The sequence below is a fragment of the Trichechus manatus genome, unplaced genomic scaffold (genome assembly GCF_000243295.1).
Source record: "Trichechus manatus latirostris isolate Lorelei unplaced genomic scaffold, TriManLat1.0 scaffold00123, whole genome shotgun sequence".
NCBI classification, from domain to species: domain Eukaryota; kingdom Metazoa; phylum Chordata; class Mammalia; order Sirenia; family Trichechidae; genus Trichechus; species Trichechus manatus.
The window spans coordinates 7,926,683-7,943,705 of NW_004444059.1; the positions used below are offsets into that span (position 1 = coordinate 7,926,683).

At 36.2% G+C, this 17,023-nt stretch overlaps 1 protein-coding gene across 2 annotated transcripts in view; it reads right to left on the minus strand.

Annotated features, from left to right (window-relative positions):
- The window catches only part of CNTN1 (contactin 1), a 262,164-nt gene that overhangs the window by 70,037 nt on the left and 175,104 nt on the right, over positions 1–17,023 (minus strand). For both annotated transcript variants that reach the window (XM_004384584.2, XM_004384585.2), the window contains one exon: positions 5,955–6,104. In XM_004384584.2, the coding sequence (XP_004384641.1) occupies positions 5,955–6,104 (150 nt within the window). The remainder of the gene's footprint in view (positions 1–5,954; positions 6,105–17,023) is intronic.

Sequence of the window (17,023 nt, forward strand, 5' to 3'; positions counted from 1 at the left end):
CCTCACCTAAATGGATACTCAGATCAGTACTTTGAAGTATACCGGAGAAGTGGTGTTATCCCTATTTTACAGGAAAAGTAAACGAGTCCCACAGAAGTTAGTTGACTTGTGTATGTCACACTGCTCATATGTAGAGAAGCTGCAGCTTTAGCTCAGATCTCCTGATGGCTTAAAAACCCATACCCCTTGCATCTTAAAACAAAAGATTTTATCAGTAATGACAACGGTTAACATTAGCTTAGTATCATGTTGTTGTTGTTGTCAGGTGCTGGGCCAGCTACAAAATATTTTCTTTGTACTGTTCTTACTCTTTGGAGCCCTGGTGGCACAGTGGTTAGGAGCTTGATTGCTAACCAAAAGGTCAGCAGTTGGAATCCACCAGCCAACCTCTTGGAAACCCTATGGGGCGGTTCTACTCTGTCCTATAGGGTCGCTATGAGTCGGAATCGACTCGATGGCAATGGGTTTGGTTTATGTTTTTTTGTCCCTTACTCTATCAAATACATGGGAAAATGAAATAAAAATTTAAATGAAACAGCAGAATAGCTTTATTAGGCATGAAACTAAGGCTGTATACATAATATGAAAGTGTTGATTTTGATTTTATGCTATTTTTTCTCTTTTCTTTCTTAGCCTGGCTTGATCTGGCAAATAAACCCCAAAAGACTTGTCAAAACAAACCTGAGTGTACCATTTTAGGGTGTTGACTGACCTACTGCACCTATTCTGAGCTATTACCTATGAGGATATGCCTTACAATGACATATTACTTCCAAGAATGGTTTTGTTATCTCTTTCTTACAGTCAAAATTAAACGGGTCACAAATACATCTTCTAATTCTTCATTTGGGAGCATCTATTTTATAATGCACTTGTCTGAATCCAAAGAATGCACCCAACTGGCTCTGAGATTTTAACATTAAGTAATTGGAAGATAAGGGCATATGCTGCACTGGATAATGTCATGTCTTTCAATCAGCATAATGAGGCACAGGACCAACCATTCCATCAAATGGGAACCAGCCTTTATCCCACATAACATATGCTGGCGTCCCTTCCGGGTTGTTATTATGGTACATGACAAGATAAACATCCCTGCTTTAGAAACTATTTTTATTTTTTTATAAGGATGAAAAATGTAAATGATCAATTTTATGCATATTCAATTTTTAACAGCAGGGTGAAAGAAAAAAAAAACAAAGGGAAAGTCTGTTGAATTTCATTAGATAAAATATATAAAATGATTCAATTAAAAATGATTAAAAATTACATGAAGTTATATAATCTTCCCTCTATTATGGTTATAAAAAATAAAATTTATTGCCAAAACTAGACAATCATTAAAGTATAAAATATTTTCTTATAAGCATATTAAACTTTAAACTGAGTATTAATAGCATGATAAATAAACTTTATGGAGTAAGTACTATGCACGATACAATGCTGTTTTCTTTACACATTTTTAATCATAAAATAATCTATGAGATAAATAATTCCCATTTAGATATAAGAAAATTGAGGCACAAAGAGGTTAAGTAATGTGCCCCAAGCAGAGCTATTAAATAATGGCATCAAGATTCCTGGAGCTCCCCTGCCCTCCCAGAAAGTGGTTTAGCAGCAAAGCCTTTAGATTAGAAAGACCTGGATTTAATCCCAGCTCTGTCTCTCATTACCCATATGCTTACCCATTGCCATCGAGTCGATTCTGACTCACAGTGACCCTACAGGACAGAGTATAACTGCCCCATAGGGTTTCCAAGGCTGTAAACATTACGGGTGGCAAATCTGCTGCAAAAAGACTTCTTTAAAGTGCTAAAAAGCAAAGATGTCACTTTGAAGACTAAGGTACGCCTGACCCAAGCCATGGTATTTTCAATGGCCTCATATGCACGTGAAAGCTGGACAATGAATAAGGAAGACTGAAGAAAAATTGATGCTTTTGAATTATGGTGTTGGTGAATAATATTGAATATACCATGCGCTGCCAGAAGAACAAAGAAATCTAGCTTGGAAGAAGTACAGCCAGAAGGCTCTTTAGAAGCAAGAATGGTGAGACTTCGTCTCACATACTTTGGACATGTTATCAGGAAGGACTAGTCCCTGGAGAAGGACATCATGCTTGGTAAAGTACAGGGTAAGCAAAAAAGAGGAAGACCCTCAACGAGATGGACTGACACAGTGGCTGCAACAATAAGCTCAAGCATAACAACAATTGTGAGGATGGTCGAGGATCGGGCAGTGTTTCATTCTGTTGTACATAGGGTTGCTATCAGTCAGAAGTGACTGGATTGTACCTAATAACAACAACAACAATCTTTACAGAAACTGACTGCCACGTTTTCCTCCCATGGAGTGGCTGGTGGGTTCAAACCGCTGACCTTTTGGTTAGCAGCCGAGCGCTTAACCAGTGCACAATCAGGGCTCCTTTGCCTCTCATTAGTGGGGGTTAACTTTCTTGCCTGTAAAATTAGGAACAATCACATCAATTTCATAGAACTGCTGTGAGGATCAAGTGAGGTAATACACTAGAGGGTGTACCACTGCGTCTGGCAAAACATATTGCACATACAGGTAGTATACTAATGATGGTAGTTATGAAAGTTGATTAATAAAAGCACCGAAATACTTTCTCGTGGCAGAGCAACAAATACTATGGCATTGTACAGAATTGTTCAATAATATGAACATTAAACACATCTACTGTTGTTCTTGTTGGTGGTTGCCATCTAGTCAATTCAAAATATCAACTACATGTTTTTACAGAATAACATTTTATAATAGCCAAGTAACTAATTTGATATATATAGAGGTTATAGGATTTGTTTTTTTCTTAAATGAAAGGAATAAAATGCCTCATGATGTCACTATAGGGTCATATCCTATTGTGAATAAGACTGTCATTACTTCATAGATTTATTTTCATTTTGTTTCTTTGCTGCGAAGGGCTTCAAGGAAGTTATTTTCTAAGCACTCCAGAGAAGTAATTAATTCCTTAACAAAATACCATTCAAACAAACAAAATGTAAGCGGTGATGCCTAAAAGTTGTTTGAGTAAAAGCAGCAACCTTATCAAACATTATATGTTTGATGTCTCTCTGAAACAATTTTTCTAGCATTTCCAAGGATAAGAAGACACCGAAGTCATCAAAGTCTTCAGAGTTATATACAAACTATTGGTAGGGAACACATCAACAACTGTCCTTACTCTTATAAATATGATAGTAAATATAAACTACATTCATAGATTTAGATACTAAAGAATTAGATTGAATATCTTTCTCTCTGAGATACTCTTTTTTTTGTTCTTGAAAACATATTGTACTTAACTACTTCTACATCGAGAGAAAAAAATCTAAGACAAAACATATGATAATTCTGTCCAGATAATCAGACTACATACATAAAGCAATCATTTCATTTTTTGAGATAATGATATATTGTTTATAACAGAATTCTATTACCAATTACAATAAAATATCCTTCCTCCTCATGAACAATTTTTTACTTCAAAATTTGGTGTTCAGGTAAGACTTAGTTTGTATTGTATTAGTCAAGAGATCATGGATAATTAATTAAACTCAATGAGAAATTAAGGTTTAGATCTGAGATAACAAAAAAATAAAATAAAAAAAAAGTTGCTGTCAAGTTGATTCTGACTCATAGCGACCCTATAGGACAGAGAACTGCCCTATACGGTTTCCAAGGAGTGTCTGGTAGATTCTAACTGCTGACCTTTCAGTTAGCAGCCGTAGGTCTTAACCACTATACCACCAGGGTTTCCATATCTGAGATAAGTATGTTAATTTTTTTAAATTGAAAGAAGTTTACTGAGACCAACTTAATCACTTGGTTTTGTTTTGGTTTGTTTGTTTGTTTTGCAATTTTGTTTTGAAAACAAATATTTGTTAAACCAAATCAATGCTGGATTTCTCAGTGTGAAATTATGTGCTTAAAATCACTAGTCAGATCACGCCCTAGTTCTTTGTTGTTTTTGTTTTTCAAGAAAGGGCAGCTATGTTCAGTCGATTAGACAGAAGCCTCTATTACAAACATATAGGGTTGGGGGTTCTAGGGACTAATAATGAAAACCAAACCCAACAATACTGAATGCATGTTTCTGTATTCTATAAAGCTTCAACTTACATTATCTCCACATCCTCACTAGATTTCTGTTAGTGAGAGAAAAAGTAATGATTATGTTCATATTATAGGTGGAAATGCTAAAACAGATAAAATTCATATTTAGATCATATCTAGTTTCATAGTTAAGGATGAAAGCTAAACCTCTATTAGAACTCTAATAGCAGTTCGAATAAATGAATACATTTTTAGAGTCTTGCTTGAGAAGTTGCCTTTAAGAGAGAAAAGTTCAATGCATGAGAAGAAGTGTTGGGCAGACTTGGGTTTAAATCATGTGTTTTTCAAGTAGTTACATTAACTTAGGTAAAATTATTTAGCGTCACTGAGTCTATAGCCCATTAATGAGCATTGGAATAGTAATACCTACATCAAAACGTTGTTCTGAGGTCTATCAACCGATGAATGGATCAACAAAATATAGTTTATACATAGAATGAAAACTTATTCAGCTATAAAGATAACTGATGTTCTGATACATGCCATCACATGGATGAACCTTGAAAACATCACGCTAAGTGAAATAAGCCAGACGCAAAAGGATAAATACTGTATGATCCCACTTATATGGAGTATCTGCAATAGACAAATCCATTGAGACAAAAGAAACTTAGTAGTTACTAGGGGTTAGGGGAGGGGAACGGGAAGGAAAAAAGATTATTATGAAGATTAAATGAACTATATGTGAAAATACTTGGCACAGACCAAATATTTTTAGTGCTTATTGTCTTCCTTTATTACAGAATCACAATTATTACACTAACAAAATTATCTTATAAATTACACGAAACTTTGACAGTTTATTGATGGCAGGCCCTGTGAATTACTTGGCTTTAAAAACTAAAGGCATTAGAGCTCATAATTCTAGTTAGAAGTAAGGCCACGGAACTGAGGTAGCCAGATAGATATAAATATAAGAGATCACAGCAGAATTTAATGGCACCCAGTCATCTGTTTAAAATCTTTCCTCCCAAATAAAGTTTTGAAGTTTGGCAAGTCATAATAAAAATAAAATACTCCCAGGGAGCCTATAAAAACATTTTCTTTTTAGATAGACTAGGAATAATAAAAAAAACTATCACTAGATACAGGAAAAGATTTTTTGCCTTGTCAATGCAGAGGAAGAGGGGAAAAAAGTACTTATTGCACAAAGGCTGTCTAAATGCAGTTAGTATTTAGCATAGAAATGTGAACCTAAATTGGAAGAAAAGCCAAGGTTAAACTATGATAAAGCGCCATATTTAGAATGTCACCTTAAGAAAACGAATCATCGCTATTTCTTGGACATGCTATGAATCCCCAAGTGGCAGAGATTTGATATTTGAGAAGTTCTCATTGCATTCTCTCCACTCCCTACATACCCTACCCTCCTTCCCCACACCCTTGATCCATGTGCACATTCAGTTATAAATGTCTTTTGAGAGATGACAGAAGAAATCCTACACACAAAATTGAAACCTTCTAAATAATGGAACCAGTTTAATCAAGAGTCTGCCTGATTAAGATTCAGAATTTACATTAAAGTTTATATTCTAAATACCAACTTCATTAAATGGTCTCTATGGAATATTCAGTGATTTCCATTTTCCTCCTGTACTTTAACTATGTGAAAATATTCTTAATGTTCATATTTCTTTTTATGATTCTTGTCTGTCTTGATATAGAATGCACACACATATGAAATTCACATATACAAACATATTTTTAGATGAATCACTTACTTTAGCACATTATTTACTTCTCATTGCATTCAACTATATACTTAAAGGCACTGCATTTATAAACCTTTTAAAAATTAAAAAATTTCTTCTACATACCAGCACCATCTGTTTTAATCCTGTTTGATGGTATACTGGGCTCTCCTATACCCAAGGTATTGGTTGCTACCACACGAAATTCATACTCCATCCATGGGATTAAATCCACTGCTCTTGCTGCCTCCATGTTTCCTTCAATAATTGGAGGATCTAAATAAAATAAACATTAAACAGTATTAATTGACTAAATTATCATTTTTATAATTTCCAATTTTTCTTTTGCTATTCGGGACAAAATGACACATATTACATAGAGTTGAAATTTTAAAAAAAGACAATACTGGGAGTGACAAAATGGTATGTTCAAGGGAATGAGAGAAGAGGTCATGGCTAAATAACAAACTAGAAGAATGATATGCATATGAATCACCTATTCAGTAAGTCTGTGGTAGGGGACTGAGATTCTGCACTTCTAAAAAACTCCCAGGTCATGCCTATGCTGCTAGTTCATAAACTATACCTTGAGTAGCAATGGGTTGTATTCTGGAGGAGAAATCTAAGATTTCCTGAGGCAAGGGTACAACTGGGACAGTGGAAACTCTATAGACTGTCATCGTTTGCAGTTTATGGGTAGGGGATGATTTTTTACTAGGATACTTACGTGTTCACACTCTTTTTTAGATGTTTTGTAGATTTATAGCCAAATCATTTGGAGTAGTGATACCAGAAAAAACAAAACAAAACCCGTTGCCATCGAGTTGATTCCAACTCATAGCGACCCTAAAGGACAGAGTAGAACTGCCACATTGGGTTTCCAAAGAGCGCATGGTGGACTCGAACTGCTGACCTTTTAGTTAGCAGCTGCAGCTCTTAACCACTATGCCACCAGGGTTTCCAGGTATAGTGATAGTAAATGTTATAATCATTAATTAAGATTTTTTAAGTACTCCTCAGAATTCATGCTGCTAGATACTAAACAGGAAGATTACACATTATGGGTAGGATATGATCCTAGCTTGCATATTTAATTGATGTATGATAAAACATACCACCAAAGGCAAGTCTATACATCATTTCATGTTCTCTTAAAATATTTCCATGTGTTTTTGACAACCTACACACGTGTATGCATGTAAATATCTGTGCACTGCTTATCTGGAAAACGTTTTCCCTTACACTTGTCTATAACTCAATATATTATTATTTCAGAAATTTGTATCTGGCAATGCAGACCATGAATACGTAGGTCTTTAAGATGTTGTATTCATCTCCGCAATAAATGTCAAGTATCCCAGTACCCAGTTTCTACTTCTGGATGAATTTTTGTTTGGCACAGTGTGTCCCATGCCTCACCCTGCTCAGATTTTAACTTTTCTGTATGCTAATTTTTCCATCTATTTTCTTATTCTGTTCTGGACTTGTTCTATAGATTTGATATACATTTTTGACTTTCTGATGAAAAATATGCCTTGTCTTCTGTGTTTTGATTTTGCCTCTTTATTTCTACCCTTTCCTATCCTCCCCTACTCCCTAAATAAGAACTTGTTTGTCTTTGCTCACATGTATGAGGATTTTTTTTAGGTAACTGGAAGAGAGAAAGTAAAATTTTAGTATATTAAGGGTTCTTCATGGATAAAAGGGAAAGATGCTGCTGGTTGTTACGATATTCGGTAGGGTGGCCCTCTTCCCCATTGGATCTCTATCAGTGATTTTGAGCTTCCTACAAGGTCCCTGGGTGGCACAAATGGTTTGCTTTAGATAATTAACCAAAAAGTTGGCAGTTGGAACCCACACAGTGGCACCCTGAAAAAAAAGGCCTGGCGATCTGCTTCCGTAAAGATTATATCCAAGAAACCCTATGCAGCAGTTCTACTCTGTAACACATGGAGTCACTATGAATTGGAATTGATTTGATGGCAATGGGTTAGCTTTTTTTTTTAATAGAAATAGAAGCTGTCGTGGGTTGAATGATGGCCCCCAAAAAATATATGTCCACGTCCTGATCTCAGGAATCTGTGACTGTGGCTTTCTTTGGGAAAAAATGGTCTTTGGAGATGCAATCAAGTTAAGAATCTTCAGATGAAATCATCCTGGGTTATCCAGTGAGGCCCTAAATCCAATTATGTCATTATAAGAGACACACAGAGGAGAGACCCACAGAAAAGAGGAGAAGGCAATGTGACCACAAAGGCAGAGATTGCAGTGAAGTTTGTGGAACTTTTTACGGCAGCCCTAGAAAACTGATACAGAAGTTTAAAGGCAGAAGCTGTTAGAACTATTTGTGAGTTTTGGGGGCCCAACTATAAAGTGTGACAGAAGGTTCAAGGAAGTAGTCTGATCTTCTCTCGTGTCCTATGCTGCAAAAACTCAGCATTATTTAAGTTGTTGAAGAATAGAAATGTTGGAAGTACTCCAAAGGAGCCCTCTTGGCAAAGATATGATATTCTTAAGATGTTCAATGCTGTATTGTGTTTTTTTTCCCAAGTAGCTAGGCAGTCAATGGGTATGGTTAGGTGTATCAGGACTGGAACAGACAGATGGCTGTACAGTGGAGAAAGGAGCTGATTTTGAGCATATGTGAGATTTCAATTAAAAAAAAAAAAATCTCAGAACAATGGAAGGTCAGAAACAGGCTCAGAGAGATAAAAATCATACTTAATCACTGGGAATATTTGGAGGAATGGTGGGATATAAGTCAGTAAATGTCATTTGGGGTCATTTTATGGTAGGCTTTGGATTCCAGCTGGAGAGCATGGCCTTTGAGTCGAATGGCTGAGATGAAGTATGGAAGTTATTACCTTGAGAGGGAAGACCCAGTGGGAAGCCCTGGACCCTGTGATGCAAACTCCTTCAAATGTGGAAACAGGAAATGGGTGTTGAGAAGATGGATTTCCAGAATGTACTTTTTGAATGATTAAGAAGAAATTTAATTTCTATCATTTATGAATAATTTTCCCTATCAGGAATGCTAAGCCTTGAAAGTTGCATATTCTAGAACAAAACCAATTACAATCATTCTTAATATATAATAATTTTGGTAGTTATGAGAACATAAATACCTAAAAGAAATAAATATGTTTTTGGTAGATAGTTAAAATAACACCATCTATTTGGTAGTAGGGATAACTTAGCAAAAAACAACTCACAACTATCATTTTAAAAAAAGGGCTAGAATTAAAAATAAATCTTCTATCTGGCTAGTTTTCCTTCCTCTAGATTTGGGGAGGACTTTCTGACCCATACCACACCATTAGAAAAGAATACAAAAGCTGACCCCCTCTCTATCCTTCTATCCAGATCCAATCTTGAGATAAAAAAAACAAACAAAAACCCATTGTCATCAAGTCAATTCTGATTCATACAGACCTTATAGGATAGAGTAGAACTGCTCCATAGGGCTTCCAAGGAGCGCCTGGTGGATTCGAACTGCCAATCTTTTGGTTAGCAGCTGTAGCTCCTAACCATTGCTCCACTAGGGCTCAAAACTTGAGATAGGCAGCCTATGTCATAACTAAAACTGGAACCTAGGACTGGCTGTGTCCACATCAGGTCCATGCTCTAAATATTTTCTCTCCCTCCCCATTGCTTGTCCCTGGCTATCACTGTGTATGTATACATATTTCTCCTACTTCTTTTCCATGTTTTAGAGTCCCTCATGGCCTGGTATACCTAGCATGATGTTTTGCAAAAAGAAGTACCTGTTCAATATTTGTAAAAAATATAAATAAAATACAAATATAAAAGTTATGTTTACTGGGAGTAGACAATGTCTCAATGCAAGAGGCATAGCCATCCCTTGTGAATAGCAATCACTTCAGTGTCTTCTTCATTCCCGAACTGGGCAGGTTACTGGTCAAAGAGGAGACCAGTCCTGACCTTGCCCCACAAAAATATTCAAAGCTTTTATGGCTCTGTTGCCTCTGTTCGTCCACAGTCTTGTCCTGCTCCAAAGAGAAGGACAACCTACCTCTTCTCTATCCTCTTAAGCCCACTCTTTTCAACCATGAGTTGAATTTTTCTGATTTCTTTCTTCTGTGCTACTGTGTATGCTTGTTTTAACGTGGTTCGGCTTTAACATGGTTTTATTCAGAGCCCTAAATGTCCCTATAAACGGACTTGGAATTCATGCAATCTTCTCATACCTCTTCAGCCCTGGTAAAAGCTATCGGATCTTTTTTTTTTTTTTCTTCCGAATAATCCACACAGACAGGTTGGGAGCAGAGGCCTGCTGTCTGCAGAAGTCAGCTTTGCCTTGGAAGCAGATTTAAGAACAAGCCAAGCAGAAAACAGGAACAGTCAGGAGCAGAAGGTCTTTGTGTCGTTTCTCTCCTGCCAAGTTCCTTGCAATCTTTTTGTCTTTCTTGTAGTCAGAAAGAGGGTGGAGTACTTTGTCCAACAAAGGCAACTACTAGGATTCAAGACTGGGGTCTGGAAGTCTAGATCTTTAACTGGGTCAGTTCAGAGTCGGACCACTTTTTACAGATAATCCCAGCACTGAAAATCAGATCTTAATTATACAATGACTGTCAGAGTCATCTTTCCATATAAAACAAAACAATCCTAAAATGTAGTGTATTAATCCTGCTTGGTATTTAAATTCCTGTTTTATTTTGAGTGCATATTTCAAGAAAAACGATAAAGACCCTTTTGAGAGTATCTTATTTTTCAACCAAACAAATAGATCCATAGATCTATTTACAAATAACTTGAATCCATAGGCTCAGAATAAAAAACTTCTAACTATTCTTTGCATGAGTAGAGAAGCAAGCCTCAGGGGTAGCCTAAGGCCAACAATTTGCAGTGTCTTATTTGCCTGGCAAATGGGCTTGGGGTGCTCTGTCTTCAGACCATATCCCCTACTTGTTTGAGAAGCTTCAGAGACAACCAGAATGATCTCAGGTTTATAAACCAATAGTTTTAAGAGTAAATCCAGCTACCATAATCCCCCTTGCTCTAGATTCTTGGAAGTTGCTCTAGTGAGTCCCGGGATTTCCCTAGGGTTGAAGTATAATCAGAGCATTTGGGATCCTCCATCTCAATCCAGGAAATCCTGGTGGCATAGCAGTTAAGAGCTATGGCTGCTAACCAAAATGTTGGCAGTTTGAATCCACCAGGAGCTCCTTGGAAACTCTATGGGGTAGTTCTACTCTGTCCTACAGAGTTACTATGAGTCAGAATTGACTCAATGGCATTTTTTTTTAATCTCAATCCAAAACCCAAGTATTTGAAACTACCCAGAAAGAAATACCCACCCAAGATTCTAACTAAAAAAAAAAAGAAAAAAGAAAAAAAGTAGAGCTAAGCTTAGAATGGAAATGACTATTTCAAGGCTTCTCACTGGCCCTAACACAAATACTGTTACGTGTTAGAGGCCCTGGAACCAATGCATAGAACCCTGGCAGGACTCAGCAGGGAGCCAAAGGTGTGGTAGAGTTCTTTCCAGCAAAAGAAAAGCAAACTGTGCTCTGGCATCCCAGAGGGTGTGATTCATGGATACTTCTCTAAGAAAAATTTGAATGTAGCCTCATAAAAATCCAGAAATCCATGTTTGAAACAGAACTACTAAAATTGAAGACACGAAAGTGCTAAAAAAATTTTTAAAGAGAGTAAATTTTAAAATGTAAACATCCTACAATAAGCCTAGAGAATTTCCATTTTATTCATCTACTAATTTGATAAGAAGATAATACTCACTACTAAATAAAGATACGGTGGGAGAGATGCTCATATACTGGTAGTGGGAAAATAAAATATAAACTGGTTCCACTTTTCTGCAGAGCAGTTTGGCAGTATATATCACGGGCTTAAGCATGCTTATACTCAATAATTTTACTTACAAATATCTAAGGAAATAATCTAACGTTCAGAGATACATTTATGTGCTAAGATGTTAATTGCAAACGGTTTATAACAATCTATTCAGTTTTCCACATGGCAGAACTTTAAAGATAAAAACATTTTCTTCTCCTCTTTAGTTAACATCTTCCAGGTTATCTTAACTGCTCTCATTTGTATGCTTTCCAGCGTATCTTATGATCTGACCAACATCGCCCTTCTGCACATACTTCATCACCAACAATATTGTATAATTTGTCCTCTGAAAGTAAGCAACAGTAGAATCAAACACAATATTCTAAATGTGACCTGAGCATCTTGTAAAACCCTGGGAATCACCTCAAACTATCTGTTGTCCAACTCCGAAATCATCTGAAATAAGTAATATTGACAGTAGATGCTGTGTTAGCTTCCCAGGGCTGCAGTAACAATTTATCACAAACTGAGTGGCTTAAAACAACAGGAATTTATTCTCTCACAGTTCTGGAGGCTAGAAGTCCTAAATCAAGGTGTCAGCAGGACCATACTCTATCTCTGTCTAAAGGCTGTAGGGAAGAATTCCTTCCTTGCCTCTTCCTAGCTGCTGATGGTTGCTGGCACTCATCGGCATTCCTTGGCTTGTAGCTGCATCACTCGAATTTCTGTCTGTCTTCACATGGTCCTCTTCCCTCTGACTACGTGTGTGTCTGTCTCCAAATCTCCTTCTCCTTACGAGAACAGTCATTGGATTTAGGGCCTATGCTAATTCAGTGTGTCCTCATCTTAAGTGATTACATCTGCACAGACTCTATTTGCAAAATAAGCTCACATTCATAGTTACCAGGGGTTAGAACTTCAACATATGTTTTTTGGGGATGTACAATTCACCCACGACAATTGTCTTAAAGATATACAATTATTATAAATTTAGTCCTTGGACAATGTATGAAATATATTTATTCAGTACCTAAAATAATTTCCTTCGTAAAACTGAGTTTAACACTATATTCTCATTTTTCAGTGGATACCACCATAAAGAAAATTTACTTCATTTTTATTTCTGCATTTGTTATAAAAATTATTTTTCACTCACATTTAGGATGCAGACAGTCACAAGAGAACTTTACTCCTATCCTAACAAAAAGAACAAGCAAGATAATCTATAGATTCATTTTGTAAAGTCCATCAGAGAGTTAAGATTGCAAAATAATCTAATGAATGAAAACTCCTCACTGGCAGAGCAGTGGCATTGAAAGATGTAGTCATAGATGTTGTTCAAAAGAAAACTTTAACTTTCAACAGATATTTAAAGACACAGTGTGGGTTGGCAGGCTGTTTAGAATCCTTGGGAGCCCGCATAACAGGGGTACTCTGCACCCATCCACCAATTCTTTTTCATAGGCCTTCACCAAGTGTACTCAGGAAAGTTTGTGAGCAGGAAAAGAGGGCCAAGACATATTTCCCTCTGGAGCACAGACAGTCAAGATCTCGTGAAGTCTAAAGGCAGAGCAGGAAATCTGAGAGAGACCTCACATGCCCTCTAGGCCTTACACTGTCCTCTAGGCCTTACACTGAGTACAAGTATGCAGTCATCTACATCTGGGTGAGTGGCAGGAGAGATAAGAGACATCTGCCTCTCCTGTGAAAAATAGGTTCATTGGGCCTACTAAAATCCGGAAGAATTATAGGAGAACTGGAGAAACCCCTAGGCACTCTGGACTGTAGGCTGATTATTAGACTCAGGTGCCGGGCAAGAGCACAAGAGCAAAAAGGGACTCCTTTGAGGTCCAAGTTATAAGATCATACTTAAGTCTGATAGCAGGGCAAGAGAAGCTCCTGGCACTCAGATAACTAGCCCTGCTGAAGGGAAGATTCTGATCCTATGCTTAAAGCACTTGAAGCATGTGTTGAACTGAAAGTAACAGCAAAGCCCAGATCCATATCGACCACAAATTAGATTGATTCAACCCCCTAAAATAATAATGTGCTCTTTCCTGGACATAAATACTATTTGCTTTAGCCTCTACTGATCTTTTACACTCAATGTTTGTCATTCAGTAAAAAATTATAAGATGTGTGATAAAACACAAGGACTCAAAAGATGTGATTTGATCAAAATGGGAGAAAATACAGAACAGAATTTCAAATTCCTATGAAATCCAGACCTACTAGACTCATGGAAGCTGGAGGTACCCCCAAATCCACTGCCCTGAGATAATCTTTAAACATTGAATTGAAACTAACCCCTGAAGTTATTTTAAACCAAACAGTTTAACGCAATTAGTAAAAACTGTTTTCCTTGAGCATTGCGCTCTTTTAAAGAATTAGCTATCTGAGATCAAATTGACAACAGTAACTCTAAAGCACAGGTGAGAACTTTAGGTGGCAGTGAGTCTCAGTTAATGGTGATAAAATAATCTGGGTAGAGATAGCAAGAATGATGACAAATGTGAAGAATATAACCGATGTCACTGTACGGTATATGTAGAAATTGTTGAATGGGTGTATGTTTTGCTGTGTATATATTTTCACCAAAAATAAATATTTTAAAAAAGATATGTGATAGAACAAAGAAATGTGAACTATTGTCAAGAGAGGAAAAGAAAAATCATTAGAGACAGATCTAGAGATGAACAGATTCACACTTATTCAATCATTTGATTTTTGATAAAGATGCCAAAGCAATATACCGTATTTTAATGCAAGTAACACACACTTTCTAGTTTGTTTGTCAACCACTCCCTCTTCCCATGAAGTATTTTCATAAGTGCCACAATGCCAATTTTATTTTTACATGTCGCTGTAAAAAAAATTAGCCTAGCATGTGTCATGAATTGAATTGTCTCCCCCAAAAAACGTGTGTATCAACTTGGCTCGGTCATGATTCCCAGCATTGTATGATTGTGTACCATTTTTGTAACCTGATGTGATTTCCTTACGTGTTGTGAACTCTATCACTATGATGTAATACGATGGATTAGCGGCAGTTATACTGATGAGGTATACAAGATTGGATAGTGTCTTAAGCCAATCTTTTTTGAGATATAAAAGAGAGAAGCAAGCAGAGACACATGGGAAACTCATACCACCAAGAAGGCAGTGCCGGCAGCAGAGAGTGTCCTTTGGACCTGAAGTTCCTGCACAGAGAAACTCCTAGACCAAGAGAAAATTGATGACATGGACCTTCCTCCAGAGCCAACAGAGAAAGCATCCCCTTGTAGCTGATGGCCTGAATTTGGACTTGTAGCCTACTGGACTGTGAGAGAATAAATTTCTCTTTGTTAAAAGCCATCCACTCATGGTATTTCTGTTATAGAAGCACTAGATGACTAAGACAGCGTGCTTACGAAAATACCTCACGGGGGATGGAGCAGTTGGCAAACAAACGCAGAAGGAACAAGTTATTTGCATAAAGATATGGTAATGAGGAATGAGAAGCCTTTTCAATTAATGGCGCTGAAAAAACTGGATATCAATATGGAAAAAAAAGAAAACCTGCAGTATACCTGACACAAGAATTAATTTTAAATGGATTGTAGTACTAAACATAAAAGCTAAAACTATAAAGCTTCTATAAGAAACATAAGACAATATCTTCATGGGTTTGGAGAGGGCATGTAATACAGTAAGCATAACAGAAAAAAAAGGTAAATTGGACTTTCTGAAAATTTAAAACTTCTGCTTATCAAAACGCACTATTAAGAAATTAAATAGGCAAGGTATGGATTTGGAAAAAGTATTTTCCTCACATATATCTGGCAAAGAACGTATTTATAAATACATAAGGAACTCCCACAAATCAATAATAAAAAGACATACAACCCCAAATATCAGTAAAGACTTAAACAGACACTTCATATGGTCAATAAGTAAATAAGAAAGTATTCAGCATCATTAGTCATTAGTTAAATGTAAATTAAAACTTCAGAGGGATACCACTATACACCCACAAACCCATTGCCAGTGAGGTGATTCCAAATCATATACACCACTAGAATGGTTAAATTTAAAAAGAGTGACAGTTGGCAAGGATATGGAGCTACAAAAACAAACAAAAAAAAACCGTTGTCGTCGAGTCAATTAGAATCATAGTAACCCTATAGGACAGAGTAGAACTGCCCCACAGGGTTTCCAAGGAGTGGCTGGTGCAGCAACTAGAACTTATATATTTCTGGGGGAATAAAATGAAATAAATTTGTAATTTTTTGTCAGTTTCTTAAAAATTTAAACATATATCTACTTATTATCCAGCAATTTCACTCCTAGATATTTATCCAAGAAAAATAAGCATATATGGCCTGCAAGTATCCTTGTACAAAAATGTTCATGGCAACCATATTCATAATAGTCCTAAACTGGAAATAATCCAAATGTCTATCAATGAGGCAGTATATGAGCAAAATGTGGTATGAATTCATAGAATGAAATGGCTTTTTTTCTTTTTTTGGATTCTCAATCCATTAAATATTCTTTAAATACATTGATTGTAATGATTGTATACTATTCTATGATATGGAGGTTTTGTCATTTATTCCACCACTTTCTTTTTATCAGATATGCAGGTTACCACCACTTTTGTGTATAAATAATGTTGCAGTAGACATTGTTATAAATAAACCTTGTATTCATCTTTCATTATTCCTTAGGCTAGATTTCAGAATTCAAAGTATACATTTTTTAAGCTTCTGATCATTATTTTCAGATATTTTTCCAGAGTGTAAGGATTTCTGTAGTATTTCATAGTTGTGTTGTTTTCTTTTATGTAGTCTTGCTCCACTGTGACTCAAAGTCTTTGTGGAATGAGGCATTGCGTTCAGCAGAACACTCCCACTATTGTATCACATCTCTGCACTGCTTCTGTCTTTTTTATCTCTCATTTTAAACATTGTCTACCATACTTTCCCATAGTCCTTTCATTATCACATTTCAGTTTTTATTTTTTATGTCACCAAGTTTCATTTATCTCCTAAGGCTAACAAACTCTACTTTGACTAGCCATTAAAACAATTTAGGACTGAAATAAAAATGTTTTTGCATACAGTAACATTATTTATAAAGGAAATAGTACACATCAAAAGTAAATGGTCTCAGTATAAACCAATTCATTTCTAAAAAAGTAGACTTTGTCATAAATTTTCACACTTTTGGGTAAATGATACATGATGGTATGTGATAATATTTTCCAGTATTTGGTTGTAAAGAGTTACAAATGCCAATGTAATATGCAACATGATTATGTCCGTAAGAAGACTTAAAAAAATTTTCAGGAATATTTTCAATATTTTCTTATCTTCAAAAAGATCTACTTTCTCTTC